This window comes from Lissotriton vulgaris, chromosome 7 (assembly GCF_964263255.1).
Source record: "Lissotriton vulgaris chromosome 7, aLisVul1.2, whole genome shotgun sequence".
Lineage (NCBI taxonomy): Eukaryota > Metazoa > Chordata > Amphibia > Caudata > Salamandridae > Lissotriton > Lissotriton vulgaris.
In genome coordinates, this window is record NC_141695.1 from 773737957 (window position 1) to 773759219 (window position 21263).

At 45.1% G+C, this 21263-nt stretch overlaps 1 protein-coding gene across 1 annotated transcript in view; it reads left to right on the forward strand.

The window, feature by feature from the left end:
* The window catches only part of NPLOC4 (NPL4 homolog, ubiquitin recognition factor), a 537117-nt gene that overhangs the window by 37728 nt on the left and 478126 nt on the right, over positions 1-21263 (forward strand). Inside the window, exon 2 of the mRNA XM_086931004.1 lies at positions 935-1015. Coding sequence (XP_086787130.1) covers positions 935-1015 — 81 coding nt within the window. The remainder of the gene's footprint in view (positions 1-934; positions 1016-21263) is intronic.

Here is a 21263-nt window from a genome sequence, read left to right on the forward strand (position 1 = left end):
CAAGGTAAATATGTGTACATTTATTTAGGTTAAATGTAGGTAATGTAATTATAAATATATGTAATGTAATTGTTTAGTGAGCAATGCGCTGTAATTGTGGTAATCACTTGTCAGCAGACTTAAGCTGTGGGTCTTCTGCCCTAGAAATCTTGCCAGGGCTGTCAGAACGATAACACGTTGAGCAGGCTGACACATAGACACAGGGCCAGAGTTTTCAACTATGCAGGTGTGTCTGAGAGCATTTGTCTACTGATTCTAACCTACCCAGTAAGTGTCTGTCCACCAGTAGCCACTGTATGTCTGGGCTCGGTGCATGGGGGTTAAATGTTAGAATGAAGGGCAAGGGTGGGAAAGTCCTAGACTTAATGATTGAGGTGCCTGTTTTCTTTTAGGCGAAAGTGACCTTTCAGGTTCAACGACAGACTCTGCCATCAGTTGTCTGCAAAGTACTAAAATCTATTTCATATAGAGGTAAGGTATAGAAGAACCTGAGGATGCAGTGTGTAAAAACTAGCTAACAATGTGTTTAATTACAGGCTACCCACTATTTCAAGCCTTTCTGCCACCTCCAATTAAGAAAGGGGTGGAAAATGAAAGTGTGGATTTGGGATACTAGTTTTCCTAGTTGGTGGAATGTAACTAATCCCCCTTTATCATCTTCTTTGAAATCCTAGTTGAGGGACTGCAGTAATTGTTGTTTGTTGACCAATTAAGCATACTCCAGATGAGCAGTAGACCACCATTAAAGAAGAGTCTAAGTCCTTGTGAAGATGAGCCCACACGTGTTAATCTTCGATAGGTGCCTGGAACCAAGTAGTTCTCCTTGATTGCAGTCTAAATAATCTGTTTTATAGGCAGGAAGACTGTCATTCTTCAGCACTGCTGGCCTTTTTCCAAGCCATTTATAACTATTTACTCTTTGATTTCTTCATAGACAGTCCGTATCCAGTCTCCGGATGGGGTGAGACGCATCACCACGACGAAACGGGAAACAGCAGCCACTTTTCTTAAGAAGGTATATTAACGTGCTTCAAAAATTGTCGATAATTTTCTTGCACTCTGTTCCATAAACTTGCCTGACACTTGCGTTAGATTTATCTTCCTGCCTCTCAGAGTAGAGGTCAGATTTTTCTTAGCTGGAAGTAAAAGTGTGGAACAGATGCTTTAAAAAAATTCTCAACTACTATACAGATTTAATGCCCTTAGAAACGCTTCCCTTATATCCTGCGCATATCGTTGGGCAAGCAAGCAAATTAATAGAAAACGCTGAGCCAATTTTCTGGTTTGGCTCGAACAGTCACAGCACAAGCTGAGCCATCAGCATTTGCGGCATTTAAATCATGCTAAAATGTAATGTAAAAATATGATAGTCTTTTCAAAATGTTTTACAATGTGTATTTTAACATGTGAAAGTGTTTCACCTTAGATTGTATCAGGGCATTGACTGACGTTTATCTATTAGATGTGAAGATTTTTTTTAACATGAACGTTTACATTCGTCCCCCTACCTCACCCACTATCCCCCAAAAAAACAAACTAGCACACACACACATGCATTTATTAGATGTGAAGGTTTTTGTAACATGAACCTTTTTACATTTGTCGTTCTGCCTCCCACATTCCCGCCCAAAAACACACACATATATAGAAGCAATGGAGGTTGGACAGTGTTGTGGCCTAAGTGAAGTAATGACACAATCATTGCTACACATAGATGTGTTAAGCTCTGGTGTTATATGAAATACAGCTCTATGGGAGTCTGAGGCATGCTTGGGGTGGACAACCAATATTGCATTACCCTTTCCAGTACTATATAAGACCTGAGCCAGGACCACTGTATGGGAATATTGGTCCCAAACAAAGATTTGAGCTGTTTTAAGAAGTCTAGAGACTGTAAAACCTCAGTCTTCTAAATAAGATGGCATAGCAACGGAAATGCTTTACTTTGTGCTCTTAGCTGAACCTTAGTAAGCAGATTGCCAACCTTCGTATGCATAAACTAGCGACAAAGCAAGACCCTTTTTATTCTTCTGGTGAGACTTTGCCTCTAATTTTATATGAAACTGTCCCAACAACAAAGTAGCTTTATATTTTGTACAAATCTGTGTTTTGCACGTGTGCTGGACCACACAGTTAAGCATGCTCCCAGTTTAAAGCTAACTTTATATGAATTTGTTATTGTGTGCCTAGACGATTATTTAGGTGCGATTTGTCTTAAATTGCTATACAATTCTAGGCCTTCATGCATCTGCTTTGCCGTTTCCTAAAGATAAAAACGTTGCAAATTTGTGGGCACGGTATACCCTGATATTCTAGACACCCCAAAATTAAATCCCTCAACCAAAATGCCCAAATTTGCTAAATCAGAGACTGAGTTAAACCTCAGTTTAATTTTTGTTTTGTTTATTGGCATTTGACAAAAGCAAGTGTACAGCTGTGTGATAAGGAACTACTCGTGGTTAAACGAAGAAACATTAGAACCAAAATCGAGGCATCACAATTGCCAAGTACATTTATAAGAAACATCACAATCTAGAATCCAAGAGAATATCATCACGTACAGGTGTTGGGGCCATAGAAGAGCTGCATAGTGTACAGAGATATGACATGTGGCCAAAGGACATAACTAGTGAGTGTGTCAGTCAAGGGAATGCAGTGGAGACCTCTGGACTTTGCGTAGTGTCTGTAATGCGAGTAGAAAGCCAGGTTAAAAAAGGGCTCCAGATGTCTTAGGGTTGAGATGCCTGAGGCAAGAGTTCCCAATATGTATTCAATTGCTCCTGGCAGAACGTGATATCTAGTACCCAAGTTTTAATAGAAGGTGGGTCACATTTGCCCCAGTGCATCGCAATCCGGCGTTTAGCCAGGAATAACAACATGACCAGAAGTTTACGATGTCCCAGTATAACGCCCTGAACATAACCCAGTAGACCTAGTTTGGGCGAAGGGGCTAGATGGGTCGCAAGGATCTCATTGATTGATTCAAGTATTGCAACCCAGAAGCGCTCGATATCCGTATCAAAATGTATGAGGCGAAGCCTGTAGTTGGGGGATAACAGCTCTAATTGCCCACAACAGAATTGCCATTAAACTTTTGTTAGTGGGTCGTCAAGGTCTTCATTCCAGCTAGCAAAGGCCTTCAGGTGCGTGATCCGGAAAGAGCGCTGCATGCTGCTATATAGTCTGGTAATAAGCTTATCTGAGGACGAGTTTGTTAGCAACATCTCCAGGGCAGGGAGCGATGGAGGCGAAGCCGAAAATGTGTCATGTGATCTACGCCACGCCCCTCTAATAGAGTAGTATAGTAGTAAACTGGAAAAATTCACGGTGTCGCCAGGCGAAGGTTCGGGGGAGGGGTGAGGGAGGGGGGTCGGTGAAAAATATGTCACCCGGGTATAAGCCAGCAAATGTATCCCAACCTAGGGTGTGGGCGAGGGTAGAATTGCCTTTGTCTTCCAGTATAGATTTTTGCGGGTTATGCGCAAGCTTGATAGAGTGCGCGTATACGACTGTGTGACCTGCCCAAGTGCAAAGTTTGTCCCAGGCCCATTGCAGCCTGTATGGTGTATGTATGATCGCCTAATGGCATTTGAAGGGCTGATATAGAGCCACAGTCCATGGTGGTGGTGAGACGTAATCGGCCTCTACTGCAACATGGGGCTGAACGGCGGTTGGGAATATCCAGTGGTGTAGGAATTGCGCCTGTGCACAGAACGCATAAAGCACCAGATATGGCGCGCCAAGTCCTCCTTGTGTTAGTGGCAGTGTGAGTACCTCCCATGCGATAAGTGGTTGTTTCCCGGCCCATACCAGGGAAATCCTCGAGGAGCGCTAGGATTTCAGAAATGATTGTTTGAGTTGTAAAGGGAGATTGATAAATAAGTAGAGAAGTTTAGATAGCAAAATCATTTTGGCTATGGACATGCGTCCCGCTAATGAGATGGGGAGTTGAGACCAGACCGTAATTTTCCCTTCTAACCACGCCATTGTGTGGCCAAAGTGTGTCCCAGAGCTCTTGGATGTCAGAACTAAGCCAAGGACTGAGGAGGAGCAGAGTGGATTTGGTCCACTTGATACGCGTCCAGAGAGACCTCCAAATTTGGTTAGTTCTTGGAGAACTGGGTTAAGATTATCTGGCGGTTCTCGAATGTAGAGGGTGATATCATCTGCATATTGCAATATAAAGATTACTCTCATGGGGAAGTCGATGCCCTGCGTTTTATGGTGTTGTCAGATTCGAGCTGCCAGAGGTTCCATTGCAATGGCAAACAGAAGGGGCAACATAAGACACCCCTGTCTGGTGCCACGCGTAATGTCGAATGGAGCAGATATTAATCCATTGCCATGAAGTCTGGCCATCGGTTGTGAATACACTAACTTGATCTGCGTGATGAATGAGGGACTAAGGGCCAATCTGGCTAGAATGGTGAAGAGATATGGTCATTCGAGCGAGTCGAAGGCTTTGGTGGCATTGAGGAAAGCTGCTAGTGCCGGTGTTTTGTGGATCTAGGTGATGTAAGTGGGCAAAAAAGGTTCATAGGTTATGTGACCTGGTAGGAAGCCCGATTGGTCTGGTCTAGTGATTGAAGGTAATAGGGGTTGTAGTCTGTTCGCAAGGAGCTTTGCTTAGATTTTATTATCTATATCGATGAGGGAAAGAGGTCGATAGTAATCACACTTATTTGGGAATTTGCCCGTCTTGAGTAGGGTGGAAATGACGGCCTCTCTTGTTGTAGGACGGAGTACACCACTTTTGTAAGGAATCGCAATATATTTCTGCGAGGTGAGGTTCTAGTAAGGAAGCGTAAGCCTTATAAAACGCTGTTATCAGGCCATCAAGGCCAGGTTGTTTGTAAAAAACGAAGGCCCTTAATAACTCGTACTGTGTCTTTCTCTGTAAAGGGTTTGTCCAGGTATTCTCTATGTGCATTTCCTAGCCACAAGAGTTCTAGCGAGTCTAAATATGTATTGAGCTCGGAGTCTATTTGTGGTGTGGAGTAGGTGTACAGTGAGGAATAGAATTTGGTTAGGTGCTCATGTATTTCCTGTGTACGTCTAATTGGTCTGTCATTATCTCACAGAAGTTCTGTAATATAAGGGGAACAGTGAGAGGGTTTGAGAAGATTAGCAAGTGTTCTCCCGGGGTGATCCCCTTCACCATATCTCCTAGTGGTGCTGTACTTTCAGAGGAATTTTAGTTCCCTTGCAGCCTCTTCAATAAATTCGGAGAGTTTTTCACGTATGGTAGCTAAAAGGGAAGAGTTGTTGTGTTCAAAATATTGTATTTCTAAGGCCTTAAGTTCGGCCTCCAGATTGTGCAGTGTGCCTCGTAATGATTTCAGAACACCTGATTGGCAGGCCATGCACTTCCCTCTTATCACCGCTTTAAACTCCTCCTGTAGTACCGATGGAGAGGAAACTGAGCCCGTGTTTAGCGTAAAACATTGAACAATATTGCTTCTGATTTCAGCCTGAAATTCTGTGTCTAGGAGGGCATGAGGTGGTAATCTCCAAGAGAATTTGCGTCTTACAGAAGTAGGGAAAGCTATTTTACAGGTACAGGGGGAGTGGTCGGATAATGTTCTAGGGAGAATCTGCGTGTCTACTGTCCATTTCGCCACATCACCGGACATCAACTATCGGTCTAGGCTGGACCTGGAGTTGTGTTGAGTTGAAACATATGTGCCCTCCTGTTTCTGTGGGTTGAAGTGTCTCCATATGTCCACTAAATGGCAATCGGAAATAAGTATTTGGCTAGATTTTGGGTGGAGTGCCCCGGAGGAGCCCAACCTGTCTTGTTCGTCACATAGAATCGCATTAAAACCGCCTCCCCAGATGACTGCATCGCAGCCCATAGCAACAACCTTAGACCATACTTCACTGAAGAAATTCGTATTGTCCACATTTGGTCCCAAAATCGCAGCCAGAACCAACCGTGTCCCTTCCAGGGTTCTCTTCAACACAATATCACAGCCTTCTGTGTGAATTTGTTAGCACCAAATCTATGCCGTGTTGTATGAGTATGGCCACTCCTCTAGAGTAACTGGAGTAGGTGAACGAATAATGTGCTGCTCAGCGTTTATGCTGAAGTCTATTGATGTCTGATGGTAAGAGATGGGTTTCCTGTAGGAAACATATGTCCACCTGTTGATGAATCGGATAGGCATGTACTAGCTGTGCCATTCTATAATTATTGAGGCCACGGACGTTCCAGGTTAAAAAATTGTATGAAGCTGGCATGGAGGCCAGTGGCATATTGGCAGGAGATGATGTACAATCTTAAGTCTCTCCATTAGGGACTGAGGAGTGTCAGTTATGACGAGCTTGTGGGGTAGTGTTACAATGCCTGATGTGTGCAAAGATAGAATATGTAGCGAAGATGGTTTCTAAACTGCGTCAGATAGTACTGTATGTGTGTCTCTGGAAAAACTAAACATATGCTGGACCCCAGAATCCCCCCACCTCCCACACCAACCCCCAATCAGGTTGTGACAATGCCCCCTCCCTCCACCCCAACAACCCCAAATCAAAACGGACCATCAAAACCATGGTAGTTCTCCCTGTGGGGGCATGGGTTGCCGGCGAACACCCCTAACCATGTGACAGGGTGGCCTGGTTAAACTGTAGATGCAGAGATCGTATATAGGATAAATCAATGAGCAGCAAGACAAGATATCAAATCACTGGGCACCATTATAGAGAACAAGAATAAGGCAATGCAAACAATATGTGTAGGGGGTCGCTCTATATTAATAGTTCCTTTTTATCAGTCATTGTCGCTGAGTCTAGCCTCTTCTCCGGCATTTTGTTATGGTCTAGGCGAACGCTGCCCGGGGCAAATAATGTTTGGCATATTTAAGGGCTAACTTGGCGTCGGTAAAGAAGTGAGTTTGACAATCGTGCAAGATTTTAAGTTTGGCCGGATATAGCATTGATTACGGGATCTCCCCACATTTAAAGACAATTGGCAGGAAGGAATTCCTTGCGTGCGTATTTGGACCAGGGGGCGAAATCCAGAAAGATAGAAATGTTATTGACCTGGTGAGTAATGGGGCCATGTTCCCTGGCTGCTTTTAGAATAGAGTCCCTATTAGAGTAGTTCAGGAGGCGCGCGATGATAGGCGAGCCACCAACCGGCGGTCGGGGGCCCATTGTTATATGCGCCCTCTCTACCACGAAAACAGCTGATAGTGCCAGAGGGAATAGGTCTTGGAACAGCGCCTCAATGTATGGCTCCATTTTGGGGATAGCTGTGGTCTCTGGTATCCCAGCTATGTGGAGGTTGTTGCGCCTGGATTTATTTTATTTATTTATTTGCGTGCTTATATAGCGCTATTGTTAGAACCGGCTGTCTCTAGTTGGCAGAGGTATACACTTCTGACAAATAGGGACACTCCTTTTCTAGTCAGGGCAAGGGGATCACACCCTTCGATAACCCCTGCTCACCCCCTTGGTAGCTTGGCAGAGCAGAACAGGCTTATCTCAGAGGCTGTGTGTTAAGCAATTACGACCACATACAGTAATACAGTGAATACACTACAAATGGACACGACACCGTAGTATTATAAAAATAAGTATTTTTATATAAGGCTTAGCACAAGACCAAAATAACGGCAAAACTGTACACAATCGGAATAAATACGTTTAGGAAGGAAAAAGGATAGTTCAAAGGTAGTTCTTCTTTAGCACAAGAGTCTTTTATATCAAGCAAATCTTCTTCTTGGAAACACAGTTCTTTAGCAACAGGGTAACTCACACAGGAGCTACACAACGCTGGGCAGAGATAATCCACAGGTTCGGCGTCGACCGCGAGGAGCGCTGCGTCGGGCCTGGAGTCACACGGACCCCCAACAACACAGTACCTTAGGAAAATGAAGCACACGATGATCAGCGGCGTCGAGCAATCCGGCGTCGCGTCTTCGGTGTCGATCAGGCCTCAGCAGGCGTTGTCGATGATGCAGTTGCACAGAGTGAGCAGCGCTCACGGCGTCGAGGGGCACACGGTTGATGCGATCAGCAGCGGGGCAGACACGAGGTCCTCTGGAGTTAGAGCCGTACTCCTACTCACTGGCGTTGATGCTGGCGTCGGTCGGGCCCAGCGTCCGATCGTCGTGGTTGCTGGCTCTTTCAGAGGTGCTGGATTCACACTTCCAGCGGATAGCACTTTTTAGCAGGTGAAGTCCTTTAGCCCTGTGACTTCGGCAGGAGACTGGCACTCTTCCAGTCCTTGGAGATTTTCTTAGCAAGCGTGAGAGTACACACAAAGTTCCTCTCTCCTGGTTCCTTGGCAAAAATAAAGAAGCACTGCAGGATTCCCCCAACAACAGCACACTGGCAGAAGGGGTAAGCAGTCCTTTAGATCAGCAGGCTTCTTGTCCTTGGTTACAGGGTTCCTTGTCAGAAGTGATCTGATTTCCTAGTTCAGGGGTCCTCCTCTTATACCCCTTTTCGTCTTTGATCCCTTTGTCTATGCTGGGGATTTCCCAACACCCTGGGTCTGTGGTGGGTGGAGCTAGGCAGTAGCACCTGGCCTATTCATTGAGCCGGGCCGGGTGCTCAGACGCCCCGCAGGAGGTGGAGCCAGCCTTGACACTGGCAGGAGCAGAGCCATCAGTCGCTCGGCAGGAGGTGGAGCCAGCATTGTATCAGGCAAGGCAGGCTATCAACAACTACTCTCCCCCTACTCTCAACGTAATGTCCCACTCATCCCACACTAACTCATCCAGACCTCTTGGAGCCACCCAGCTCCTGTCACATACACGCAAGACCAGCAGAGACCAGATATGGTTGGACAAGAAAATAGACACTTTCTAAAAGTGCTATTTTCGAACCCAGAGTCCAAAAACCATCCACACCAGCGGATGCGTAATTAAACCCCGAGTTCAGGGATACCAAACTCGACATTGCACCATGCTCCCCGAGCCGGCTAGGATTATAGCGTTAATAATCCCGGCGGCCCATTCTATCCAACGGAGAGCAGGCTACCTCGCAATAGGGAAGCCCTAAGATGGCGGCACTTCACTATCAGGACAGGCCAACTTGGTCAGGCTTGTCCTACCTTACACTTACAATGCACCCTGCCCACGGCCTACCATAGGGGTGACTAACATGAAGTTAAGGGAAGGTTGGAGGGCTGGCAGGTAGGTATACCTGCGCAGCCGACGTGACAGTGCAAGACTGCACGTGGGTCTCGCAATGACCGACCCGTAGACATTCTTTTACGAGGCCGCTCCTGTGGGTGGCACAACACGTGCTGCAAGCCCACGAGCGGCATTTGTATTTACAAGCCCTGGCACTCCTGGTGCACTAGACTAGGGACTGACAGTAAACCAAATAAGCCAAACATGGATACAATAGATACATCATTTTAACAGCGGGAGCACTTGCGCTATGGCACTGATCAGCAGTGACACGGCGCCCAAAGCATGTACCAGCAAAACATCGTAACACAGTAGAGGCAAACAGAAAAAATGGAGGAGAGACTCAAGCCAATGATGTCAGGTCTAACAGCTATGAATAAACCCCCGAAGGAGTATCTCCGCGCTTATGACACCTGGGATAAGAGACTTAAAAGAAGCCACATGGAATATGATTTATAATCGAGGGCCTCGTATGAACCAGCAGATAATTGTTTAACATGAACTAAACAAAAAAGTTTTCAGGCATTTTCTGAACTTAAGGTGATTCCTACTCTGTTTTAAGGAAAGCGGGAGGGAGTTCCATAAACTGGGGCCTACCACAGACAGCGCCCTACCTCCTTGCCTGGATTTGGTAATTTTGGGAATTTTTAGCAAAAGTTGTTCGCCAGACCTAAGGGTGCGGGTAGGAGCGTATGGAGCAAATTTTGTAGCTAAATACTCTGGTCCCAATTCATTAAGGCCTTTGTGAATAATACAGCAGGTCTTAAACTTTACTCGTTGCCGTATGGGCAACCAGTGTAGTTTATGCAATAAAGGTCTGGAGGGAGACCTCGGAGGTGCATTAAGCACCAACCTCGCTGCTGTATTTTGTACCACCTGTAGGCGGTTAAGAACCTCTTCATTAGCTCCTGCCAGGAGACCATTGCAGTAATCAAGACGGCTGATAATCAGAGCCTGAACCAGGGTTCTCCTATAAGAATCAGGGAGGAAAGGAAAAATCCTCCGAAGGAGACCTATTACGTGAAAGCATGTTCCTACAGTAATGGTGACGTGATGTTTCATAGTCAACTCTGGTTCCAATCTGACTCCTAGATTCTTGATCACTGTTTTGGGCTCAGGAACCGGGCCCAGATCGGGAGGCGCTTCCAAGTCCTCAATCTTACCTTGTATGACTGAAAGAACTTTTTCCACGTTAAGGAAGTGTTGCTTGGATTCAATTTAAAATTTGTGGGCTTCAGTTGCACGGTTATCTAAAGTGTCTAGTTGGGATTCATGCACATCTACTTGGCGTTCCACTGACTCTAGCCTGGATGTAAGGCCGTCCAGCTTAGTGTCAATGGATTTGAGATTCGTGCGCAAGTCTAACATGATGGAGCGTAGGTCTTTCTCTTGTGGTTCACCCCTGGATTGGGACCCCAGATCAGTCTCGGAACCAGTGTCCACGGTGTGAGTGTGACGTTTGTTTTCGAATGTTAACTTAGGCTGTTTAGGGTCGTTCTTCCCCATGTTGTGCGCTTGTAGTAGTGCCTTCGCAACACCACCTGTTACAAAGCCGTTGAGTAATACTTGGCCGCTTTTAGAGTGCACGTGGACTCTCTTAATGGGTCTCCCCGCGAGGCAGATGCCAGCACTAGGCCAAAGGCGGTGTGTGACACAATCGTGCACAGGTCCCCGTGAGGTGGGGAGTGTACAAGGTCTGCCACGTCACACACCCAGCGCACCGATCCATCACTACCACCACCCCACACGTATTCCCAGAGCAGCCCTGGTGTGCAGGCCCACAATCCAGCGCACCGTGCCCACAGCAGTACACCGGGCACAAATATGCCTGCTGGGGGACGGGGGGGGGGGGGCTATAGGCCAATGCACACACATGCAGGGCCGCAGGGTCACATGGGTACTCACTGTTGCAGTCTTGCACACCGTCCCGATGGTTCAGCCAGCAGCAGCGCTCATCTGTATTTCACCCCGTCACCTCATGGAGTTGATACAGGTGAGCAGCGTTGTAGCAGCAGGCCGTTCCACCAAGCCTCCACGGCCTCAGTAGCAGTGAATGGGGTGCAGTTAGCTGGATTCGTTCAGCAAGTCGTCTGGGTCCCTCAAGGACATGCGGTTAATGTTCCACAATTAAAGATGTGCCTACCAGGCTCATAATTGCAACTGCGGGAGCGGCGGTCACCGATGGAAGCTTACCTCAGTTGCTTAGGGCACGTTGCCGTGCAGATCATAAAGCCATGCAGGCCGCAGCACGAACTCCCCCATTGGGCCTCTGTAGCAGTGAGCCACAGCTGACTTGGGCCTCAGTCAGGCAGGCCCGGGTCGTCTCTTCACCGCCTCACCGCACTCCCAGGTCAGCAGTCCCAGATATATTCCCTCGGGCCTTAATTACACCCCTTTGGCTCGTGGCTGAGCGCCTCAGCCGGGGGAGGAGCCTCAAACAAGTGTGGCTCAGGAAAGGAGCAACAGCGACGGCCCGAAGGCGCTGTGGGCTCTGCCGGCAGGGCCGGGGATCGTCCGCGCACGCCTCAGGGAAGTGTGACACTAAGCGCGGTTTGCACTACGGGCAGCTCCGGAGCAGGCTTGCGTTGTGCAGCACAATATTGGCGATGCAGCTCTGACAGGTTTGGGTCACGATGGCTTCGCAAAGGGCAGGATAATGCAGGATATAAAGCCCAGCCGGCGGAGCTCGCTTAACAAGCGGCCATTTTGCTGCTCGGCTAAGCCACGCCCGGTAACACCTCAGGTGCATGAGACTATGTATGCCAGGGGTTAAGGCATATCCCAATGCATCAAACATTATCAAAATAATCAATTAAGTGAAGCGGCCCACTTGGTAACTAAGTTTTAGATCAATAGAAAGTTAAAAGGTTTTTATTACAAAATTATAAAGTTAACTGTACAGAGTCAATGCCATCAAGGCAAAACAGTAATACAAAGAAATGCAAAATCAGAATGTAATTTAAGTCCCAAGTGGGCAGCAAAATCGGGAGACTAACGGACAGCACCCTTTTTAGAATATGAAAGTCTTTTGGCTCAGCCCAAAAATTGAGGGTTTTTATTTATTATTTTTGCATACGAAATTAACAAACTGAAGCATCGCTGTGGAGGTCACAAATGTTTCCCTTCATCTGTAAATCAGAATAATTATACTGCACCCTCGATGCTAACGTTGTCCGGAGATGCTAGAACAAACTAGATGCATACACAATAGAGTGTTACATGTACGAATAGGGCACAGTGAAATAGTGGTGGGATCTCGATGTTAGAGGTTTAGTTGGTGAGTGAGCCTAGGAAAGTTAATCAAGAGCAGCATAAACAAAGACAGTTGAAATAAACAGGTACATCTCAGCTTGACTGCGTGCTGATGGATTTGTAAGGCGAGACATGGGCTCAGTGGAAAGACATGAGCAACAAGGAGGACTTGCATCTTGAACGAGATGGTGTAAATACGTAAATTGAGAATTGCTAACAAATAGCAGAGAAACACACTTCTACGCATCATAAACAATTCGTTTCAAAACCATTAATACTATATCAGTGTATATATGTGTAATAAGATGTGAAAATATGTTCTGCACGTTAATGGTGCACAAAAATATAAACACATGAAAATCTTTGTGATGGGCCTATGAACACAGTGATACTTCCTTAATATTTTATTATTAGAACATCATTTCGCGTGCATGTGTACACAGATTTGCTGTATGTTTTTCTTTTGATCAGTGCATCTTTAGACTACACACAGACCTGCTGTAGCATTTGTTTTTAGGTCCGTATGTGTGTTAGAATATTGAAGTGGTTGCTTGTGAACCAGAACGTTGTCCATCTCTTATTTGATAGCCCAAGTTACAATGTAAATGCTTTTCACTTGTCTTATAAATTGACGATCCCTTCCATTTTGCTAAAATAGTCCTGGCTTTAAATGGTGACTTCAGTTTGATCATTATTTGATTCCTGTGAGTCTGTGGTATCAATGAAAGTGTTTGCTCCTTGTTGAAAGTATTAGACAGTCAAATCTCTTGGTTAGGTTGATGGTTTATGACAGGATGTTACGGCATAGTTTGCTTAACCATGCATAGTTAATCCTTCTGCGTCCTGTCTGCGCGGAGGGTCATTGTGTAAACGTCATCCTGTAAATTGTGCCGCCTTTGATTGCTCCCTATGGATTTCTCATTTTGAATGCTATACACTGCAGACCACAGAGTTTCATTGTTTACTAGCAGGTGGCTGGGCTGAGGTTACATCTGGTGACATCACTGATTGAGAGGAGATGTGCACCCTTACTCCTTTTACAGTCTGCATTATTGATGCTTCTTGAGAAATTAGGCTGTTCTCCTGTTACTCATTAATCTGCTATTGCTGAACCTTTTTGCATCCACGTTTCTCTGTTCAGAAAATCCATACGCCCTTTGATATTCAGTTGAGTGAAATAGAGGGTGGAAGGGGTGATTTATCCTGAGCAATACCTTGAGTCCAGTGTTCAATGCTAAAGGTTATTCTCAGGAGTGTTGTAGCCCATTCGAGCTGTTGAGCTTACTTTGTTATCCCTACCTTTGTGAATGAAAGGCAAGCAGTCTAAAATGCCTTTAAATTATCTGTCATGGTCGAGATCTCCCATGTTACAATCACTCCCCACCTTTCAATCAATGCTTCCTCCCCCCATTGTCTTAGTGTTCTGTTTGTGGTTGAATGTGCACACTTGCCAGACAAGGCATGGGATTCTGATAAGAGGGGGAAAGCTCATGTACTGATGTACTGGGGAAAAAAAGCTGTTTTAACATTGATCAGTCGAAACCACAGTACACATGCGACGTCAGAGAAGCACGTCTTGCCGTTAAAATGCAGTTGATCAGGGTTATGTCCTCCCTTCACAGAGACACTGTCGTATCACATCTTTGGGTGTGCACACAAACTAGGATGAAACTATATGTCGATGAGCAACCCCCTCCACTCTCTGTCTTTTGACTGACAAAGGTCCATAGTAAAATAGTAATTTTGAGTCATTTACTAGATTGTAGAATACAACATGGCTCCTCCATTTTTTGTTTAAATTTGTTTTTATTGGTTTTAATGAATAAAGTAGACATTCTCACAACAAGTCATCATTTGCTTAGGCTACATTAACTATTTTACAGCATACAGATTTTAACTTTTGCATAAATTTAATTTGTGCTTAATAATCACATTGTACATATTAAGTACTTGTAATTGTATCCTGCTGCGTGTAGTCCTTTTGGCCCCCATCTATAATGCCAGTTGTGAGTCCACCATTGGGGGTGTTTCATCAGCACTCTACTGGTATGTGAGCTGTGGGTTATCCTGTCCATTCGGAAAGAGGATAATAATGTTTGGGACAACTTAAAACTTGGCCAATTATGTTTTTTAACTCTAATTAAAGCGGCCCTCCCCAACCTCCGTCTCATTAGGCATGTATGCGCTTCCTTGTTTTGATCTGTATTTACACGGTGCCTGGACTCCTTCTGGTGTTCTCCAGCTGTGGTTTTGCTGGCAGTCTCTCTATCCCGCTCTTCCTGCTATTAATGTGTTTCTTCTAAATCACACTGTGTAGTGTTGATGGGAGCTGATATGTCAACTGTGTCAGTGCCTTGCCTCTGCAGGTCACACATGATCATATCCCAGTAAGAAGCAATTGAGATTTTGCTTAGGCCTAGCGTTTCCTCCCAATGCAGCGCAACACTTTCCACTTTAGCCCACACCTGTAGGGAGTGTCTCCAAGCCAGTGCTCTAGGAGGCTCAGGGAATTTCCATCTTTTAGTGATCAGTTGCTTTTCCACCATCAGCCCCAAAGTCACCCTCTGACTTTTGCTCCTGCGATAAATATGTAGGATGCACATTTCCCATGACGGGTATCATGCGCTCTGTACAGCGAGCTAGGGCATCGGTCACCTCCCTCCAGTATTCTTCGATCTTTGTCCCGTTCGAAAGCATGTTTAGCAAATCTGCTTCAGTGGCATAGCATTGTGGGAACTCAGCATCTGCACGGTTGTAATATTTATTCATTTTGGTTGGGTGAGATTCTCTTTTTGTGTTATGTAGTATTGTATTAAACGAAGGTGCATATTCCGTGATACGCTAATAGAACCTTCTAGTGCAGTGGTCCACTCAGCATCACTATGTGAAAGGAAGAGCGAAGATCCTCCTCCCAGCTTTGCCGTAAGGGTGACAGTGCCGCCACAGTGTGATTTCTAAGGGATGCCACAAACCATCTTGTGAGTTGTCGGCCTTGCCCCTTAACATGTAGGTATTGAATCAAGTGCATTGGGGGTTTCTGGGTCATGTCAACCCAACGTTTACTCAGTGTTGCTATGAGTGTGCAATGTAAGAGGAACTGACCTGGCTGGAGTCAGTACTCCTCGATCAGTGTAGCAAAGGGGTAGTAGGGCACCCTCACGATAAAGGTCTCCTTATATCCTGGATCCCACCTCTCCCCAGTGGCTTAGCTCAGCGGCGTGATGGGTGTGTGGCCTCTGGTCAGAGGAAGCATGCTCCAGAATGACATTTTGGGAGAAAATAGATGTTGGTGCTTTACCCAGGTTGCCGTCAAATAGGTCTGCTTGCGCATGGAAAACTCTGATCCCCAGATACGGAAATGTGTCTGTTTGCCATTCTATGCAAACAGTGATAAGCATGTACCCCGAATTGGGATAGTCTCTACCAAACTGATATAAACATGATTTTAGCATGTTTACTTTCAGCCTGGTCATAGCAGCACAGTTTCCTAGGGTATGTGACAGTAATGCTGGAATCGACTGAACGTCCTTGACGTATATACGGAGGTTATCTGCATACAGCAAAATTGTGTGCGTGCCATCTCCCAACGGAATGCCCCAGTCCGTTCCTCATGCCTGAATGTCCGTCGCTAAGGGCTCAGTACCTAGCATTAAACATTAGCTGGGATAATGGGCATCCCTGTCGGGTTCCCCCCTTTACCTTGATTGATGCTGAGGTGTAAGGCCCTGTCTACACTCTCACCATTGGCTCATTATATAACCGCTTAATCATACGGATAAAGGCGTCCCCTAGACCGTATCGCGGTAGTGCAGCAAACATGTATCCCCACTCTAGGGTGTCAAAGGCCTTCTCTATATCTAGTATTAGGCAACCAGAGTAGGGCCATTAGTCCACTGAGGATTTGGCTACCCTGAAGAAGCTGTGCAAGTTAAATGAGGTGCTGTGTGTCAGCACAAACCCATTTTGGTCAGTGTGAACCAAGGACGGGACCAAAGGCGCCAACCGGTCAGCCAGTAATATCGCCAATATCTTAGGATCTGTATTTAATAGGGCCAAGGAACGATATGAACCAAGCGCTGCTGGCTCTTTATCAGGTTTGGGGAGCGAGACTAAATGGCCCTCACTCAGCGAAGTGGGGAAAGTAGATCCCTCCAGAGCAGCAGTGTACAGGGCATGTAGGTGTGGGGTCAGAGGGACAGCACATGCTTTGTAGTACTCCGCAGATAGCCAATCGGACCCGGAGTTTTACCCATTGCCAGCGATGCAATGGCATCTTGGATCTCGTCGGGGGCAATTAGTGTGTCAAGTGCTGTGCCCTGCTCTGGTGTTATGGCGGGTAGGTGCACCGAATTAAGAAAGGTGTCCATACACGCCTGGTCTTTTTCGACAATAGATTCATAGAGCGCGACATAGTGGCTCGTCATCTCTGCATTTATCTCATGTTGCGTGTATACTGTGTGCTCCACAGCTGTGTGTATTGCCGGTATGGGATGTCAGGGTTTTCCCTGGTGTAGCAGCCATGCCAGCAGCCTCTCTGGTGTATCTGACTCTGCATGCGTGTGTGTGCTGATGGCGCTGCATAATTTAGGCATCTTAACCTTTCTAATAGTTCCACGTGTTCACCTCGTGCCACCTCCAATCGCTGCGTGTTACTCTTGCCGACGCCACGCTTGTTTCACATTGCAATAACTCGCACTCTACCCTACCTATGTCTACCGCTAGCTGTTTGTGTCTGTTCCATGCAAGTCCCATGCTGTGTCGCCTGATAGTTACCTTAAACTCCTCCCATTCAAGAAGCTTGTTACGAATAGAGCCCGCATTAGTGTCCAAGTATTCCACCGTGGCAGTGCCCAAGGAGAGATGGAATGCTGGATCTTCTAGTGCTGCTGGCTGAAGGCGCCAGGTGGAGACAGTTGGCAGGCCTGCCTTCCAATTATGCCACATGTGCTGGGGGTTGTGATAGAAGTGTGTGTGCCCTAGGTAGTCTATCAGTCCGATAAGGGGCAACAACGAACGTTAACTCACTATGCGGTCCAGCCTGACATGTAGGCAGTGTGTGTGGGAATAAAAGGAGTATATGCGCATATCAGGGTTATGTGCATGCCATACATCTATCAGGGACCAGTGGGTGAGCCAGGTGTTCAATTCTTGAACATTTGATTGGGCAGTAGTGCGTGTCAGGGAATGTGAGGGAAATGAGCAGTCCAAGGTGGCGTCAAGCATCGAACTAAAGTCTCCACCCAGTAGCCCGGGGGCTAGGAAACCCGTAAGTTGATGGAGGAATGTTGTCTGCTCAGTGTTGGGGGCATAAATGGATCCTATCGAGATTGTTTGGCCATTAATTCGGCCCTTGGTGAGCAAGGTTTTGCCTCCTTCATCTGCTCTCACCTCCTTCATTTCAAAGGGAGTCCCCGCCTTCACCCATATCAGTGCGTGCGAGAGATATGCTGCCTAGCTCTACCGTGTCTAGTGAAAGTAAGTGTTTTTGAAATAAAATGGGGGGCCAGCACTTCAACATGTGCAACGTCATTAGAGCGGGCCCACAACGAGGGTCCTCCCAAACTAGATCATCAAACCATGGTAAGTGTCAAATGTATCTGTGCCTGTTACAGATATGATTTATTGATCAAAACACTAGAAAAAGTGGATAAAATACCACCGAGATGCCTACTGAAAGAAAAAGAGAAATCCATGAATCATGAGGAAGCGTCTTGCAGATTTATCACAGCCTTTTCAGGAGAGGCAGGACTTTGAGGGAGATTTTATGCCGCAACTGGCATATCCTGAAAACGGATCTAGTGATAGGGAAGGACCTACTGAAATACCCACAGATCACTTTTAAACGTAGTAGGTCTCTGAAAGACTCCCTAGATAAGTCACTATGAATCAGTTCCATTTGTCCCGAGGATTAGTGCCCTTACGGGGTTTTTTCCTTGCTCAAAATGCAAAGCTTGCAAAAATTGCTCTGAAGTTCTATCTTATCAGGTTCCAGGTATGAGCGGTTCTAAAAAAATCAATACATTTTTAACATGCAACACACCTTACTGCGTGTACTGCCTAGTATGCCCTTGTGCTAAAATTTATATAGGCAGCACTATACATCCCACGAAACGCAGAATCCTGGAACATGCACGAGCAATTGAGAACAGGGACCCCCTCATACCCAGTAGCGAGACACTTCTCGCAGTTTCATAATAGTGGTCGTAACCTCCTTACATTTTATTGCATTGACCACATCCCGAATAGCGAAAGTGGCGGATATAGGGAACTGAGACTACGTAGACTTGAGTCTAGGTATATAATTGATTTACGTTCAATAATTCCATTTGGTCTCCATACCGAAGAGGAACTTTCCATACACCTAGGCTGAGAACAAATATTTGCTGTAAGTAAGTTGAGGGTAAACTGCGTAATTTCTAAATTACATTAAAGCTGCTGTACGAAATAATGATTTCTCTAATGAGTTGAATTGATCATATTGTAAACATAGTTTGATTACAGTCTGCATGATATTATGTTATACTGAACTTTCGAACTAGTATTGACAAAAAGAGTTATATGAGGACTTTGCGTGATTAATTGCCCATCCAGGGCTCAATTTTGTTTTCTTAATATAAATGCGAAAATGTGGAGTTAATTGTTATTTCAAGATAATGAAATATTTTCATTGTATTGATTGAGCTGAAAACGTGAGAGTATCAAGTATAAATGCACTTTACTATGGCGCCTGAAATGAAGGCGAAGTTGCAGTCCGCTTTCTATGTTGAATGGTATTGCTGGAAACAATGCAATATTTGTATATAAAATGGCGCACATTTTCATTGCACAAAAGCACAGTGGGGAGAAAGGCGCGTATGCCGAAACTCGTCCTGTGCACTTTGTCTGCTGAATAAAGACTTACTTTGAATTATAAACGACCACGCGAGTGCGGCCATTCCTTCCTTGGTGGGGAGGATAATCTGAGCGGAGATATATATATATATATATATATATATATATATATATATCTCTACGGAGCCGAAACGTCATGCGACTTACTTTGCACCAATAAATTATTCTGCACTGAACAGGTCCGTGTCCGTGAAGTCTTTGTCGGCAGGGCGAGTTGGCGCTGCCGCATGGAGTGAAAACGTGGTACTACGCGATATATATTTATATATGTATGTATTTCTACAACACCAACCTAGCTAAATAGGTAGTGGAGCACTGTGCATGGTCAAAGGCAAGTATACACCCAACAAGCGATAGGAGAGGTAGCTGTTTTTTGGATTGTTAATGTATTAGTGTTAAGTTCTTTTATCCACATAATGACTTAAAATAATTCACTATTGATGCTCTTAACGTTTTATTATAAACTATAGGATTAATCTTCTTTGTGGTACTGTTCACATTTTTTGACATCTTGTTATCTTTGACATTTATATTGACAGAAGCATCAACTGTTTAATAAAGCCATATTTTATTCTACAGTTATGCTTATACCAATGTGGCTCACCTAACTTTCCCCAGAGGATTTCCCCATGACCTTTCTCTTCACATAAATGATCTTCATGATATGTGATATAGTTCAGAAGTATGTACATAACTCAACACAACCTGCTAGTATCAGGTAACATTGAAAATATATGTGAGATGTAAGGAAGTGTTAACAGATGATCGATGATTACAGACTTTGCTAATAACAATATAGCATTGGTAAGGCAGTATAGTATGCATGCAAATATGGGTATACTACAGCGCAAAATTATTTTGAATTGTAGGTCATTTTGCTAATGTCCTTATGAGGCATTGAAATTAAATGGAGGCTGAAATGCCTTGGCACGTTTGGAGGAAATCTACAAATGTGTTAAATCAAAACATTGAATGCTACAAGAATATTAGTGGGAATATATTTCTTCTTGTTCAGAACATCCTCCCAATAAAGTTACTCTGCATTGAAACACTGGCGTCTTATTTAACAAAAAGTAAACCCATTGCATATAAATATGATGTTCTTCTTTTTTTAGTGATGATCAACACATTAGAAAGACGAAAAAGGGATATAAAAAAGCTTTGATGTCTTGTATATATTAGTAGTATTGTTTTTTGGAATGTATCAGTAATATTGGTGTGAGAAGCTGGCCTGGTATATGATGATCATTTATGTGAGGGGGCACCTTGCACCAGTCCAGACAACTCTTCTGGGGATTTAAGACGTCTTAATCAATCAAATAATTAATCAATCATATCATTTATAAAGCGCACTACATACTTGTGAGTGTCTCAAGGCGCTGGGGGGGAGGTGGGGGCTGGGCTGGGGGAAGAGGGGGGAGCTGCTACTGTTCGAAGAGCGAGGTCTTGAGAAGTCTCCTGAAGGTTAGGAGGTCCTCGGTCTGCCGCAGGCGGATGGGGAGGGTGTTCCAAGTCTTGGATAACCTTAGAAAGCTCTCTAAGTGGTAGCTGTGGAGAGCAGCCTTCAGGCTTAGTCCAGAAGGAGTGTAAAGCAGCTTGTTTTACCGGAATGCAATATTGTATGTATAGATTAAATGAAAAAGAACCACACAAGGTATTTATAAAAATATGTATTTATTATATAAACTCTCTAATACACCAGATATCTCCTACCTCGAGATATGCACAATGCACACAATACTTTGCAAAGAAATCAAGTAAATAGCACAAAATACACAGTAGACCCCTGGGGGGGGGACCAAACCAGATACTAAGAAAGTGGTATAAGAACCGACCGCGCCTCTGGTCAAGACAATGTTGAGAGGACGTAGAAGGAACAACACAAGGTGAGTGACTAGGAACCCCACAGAGAGCGTGGGCAGTCTGGGAACATGACTGCGTGCTCTGTACAAATCAACGTGTAAGTCGCGGTTGGAATTT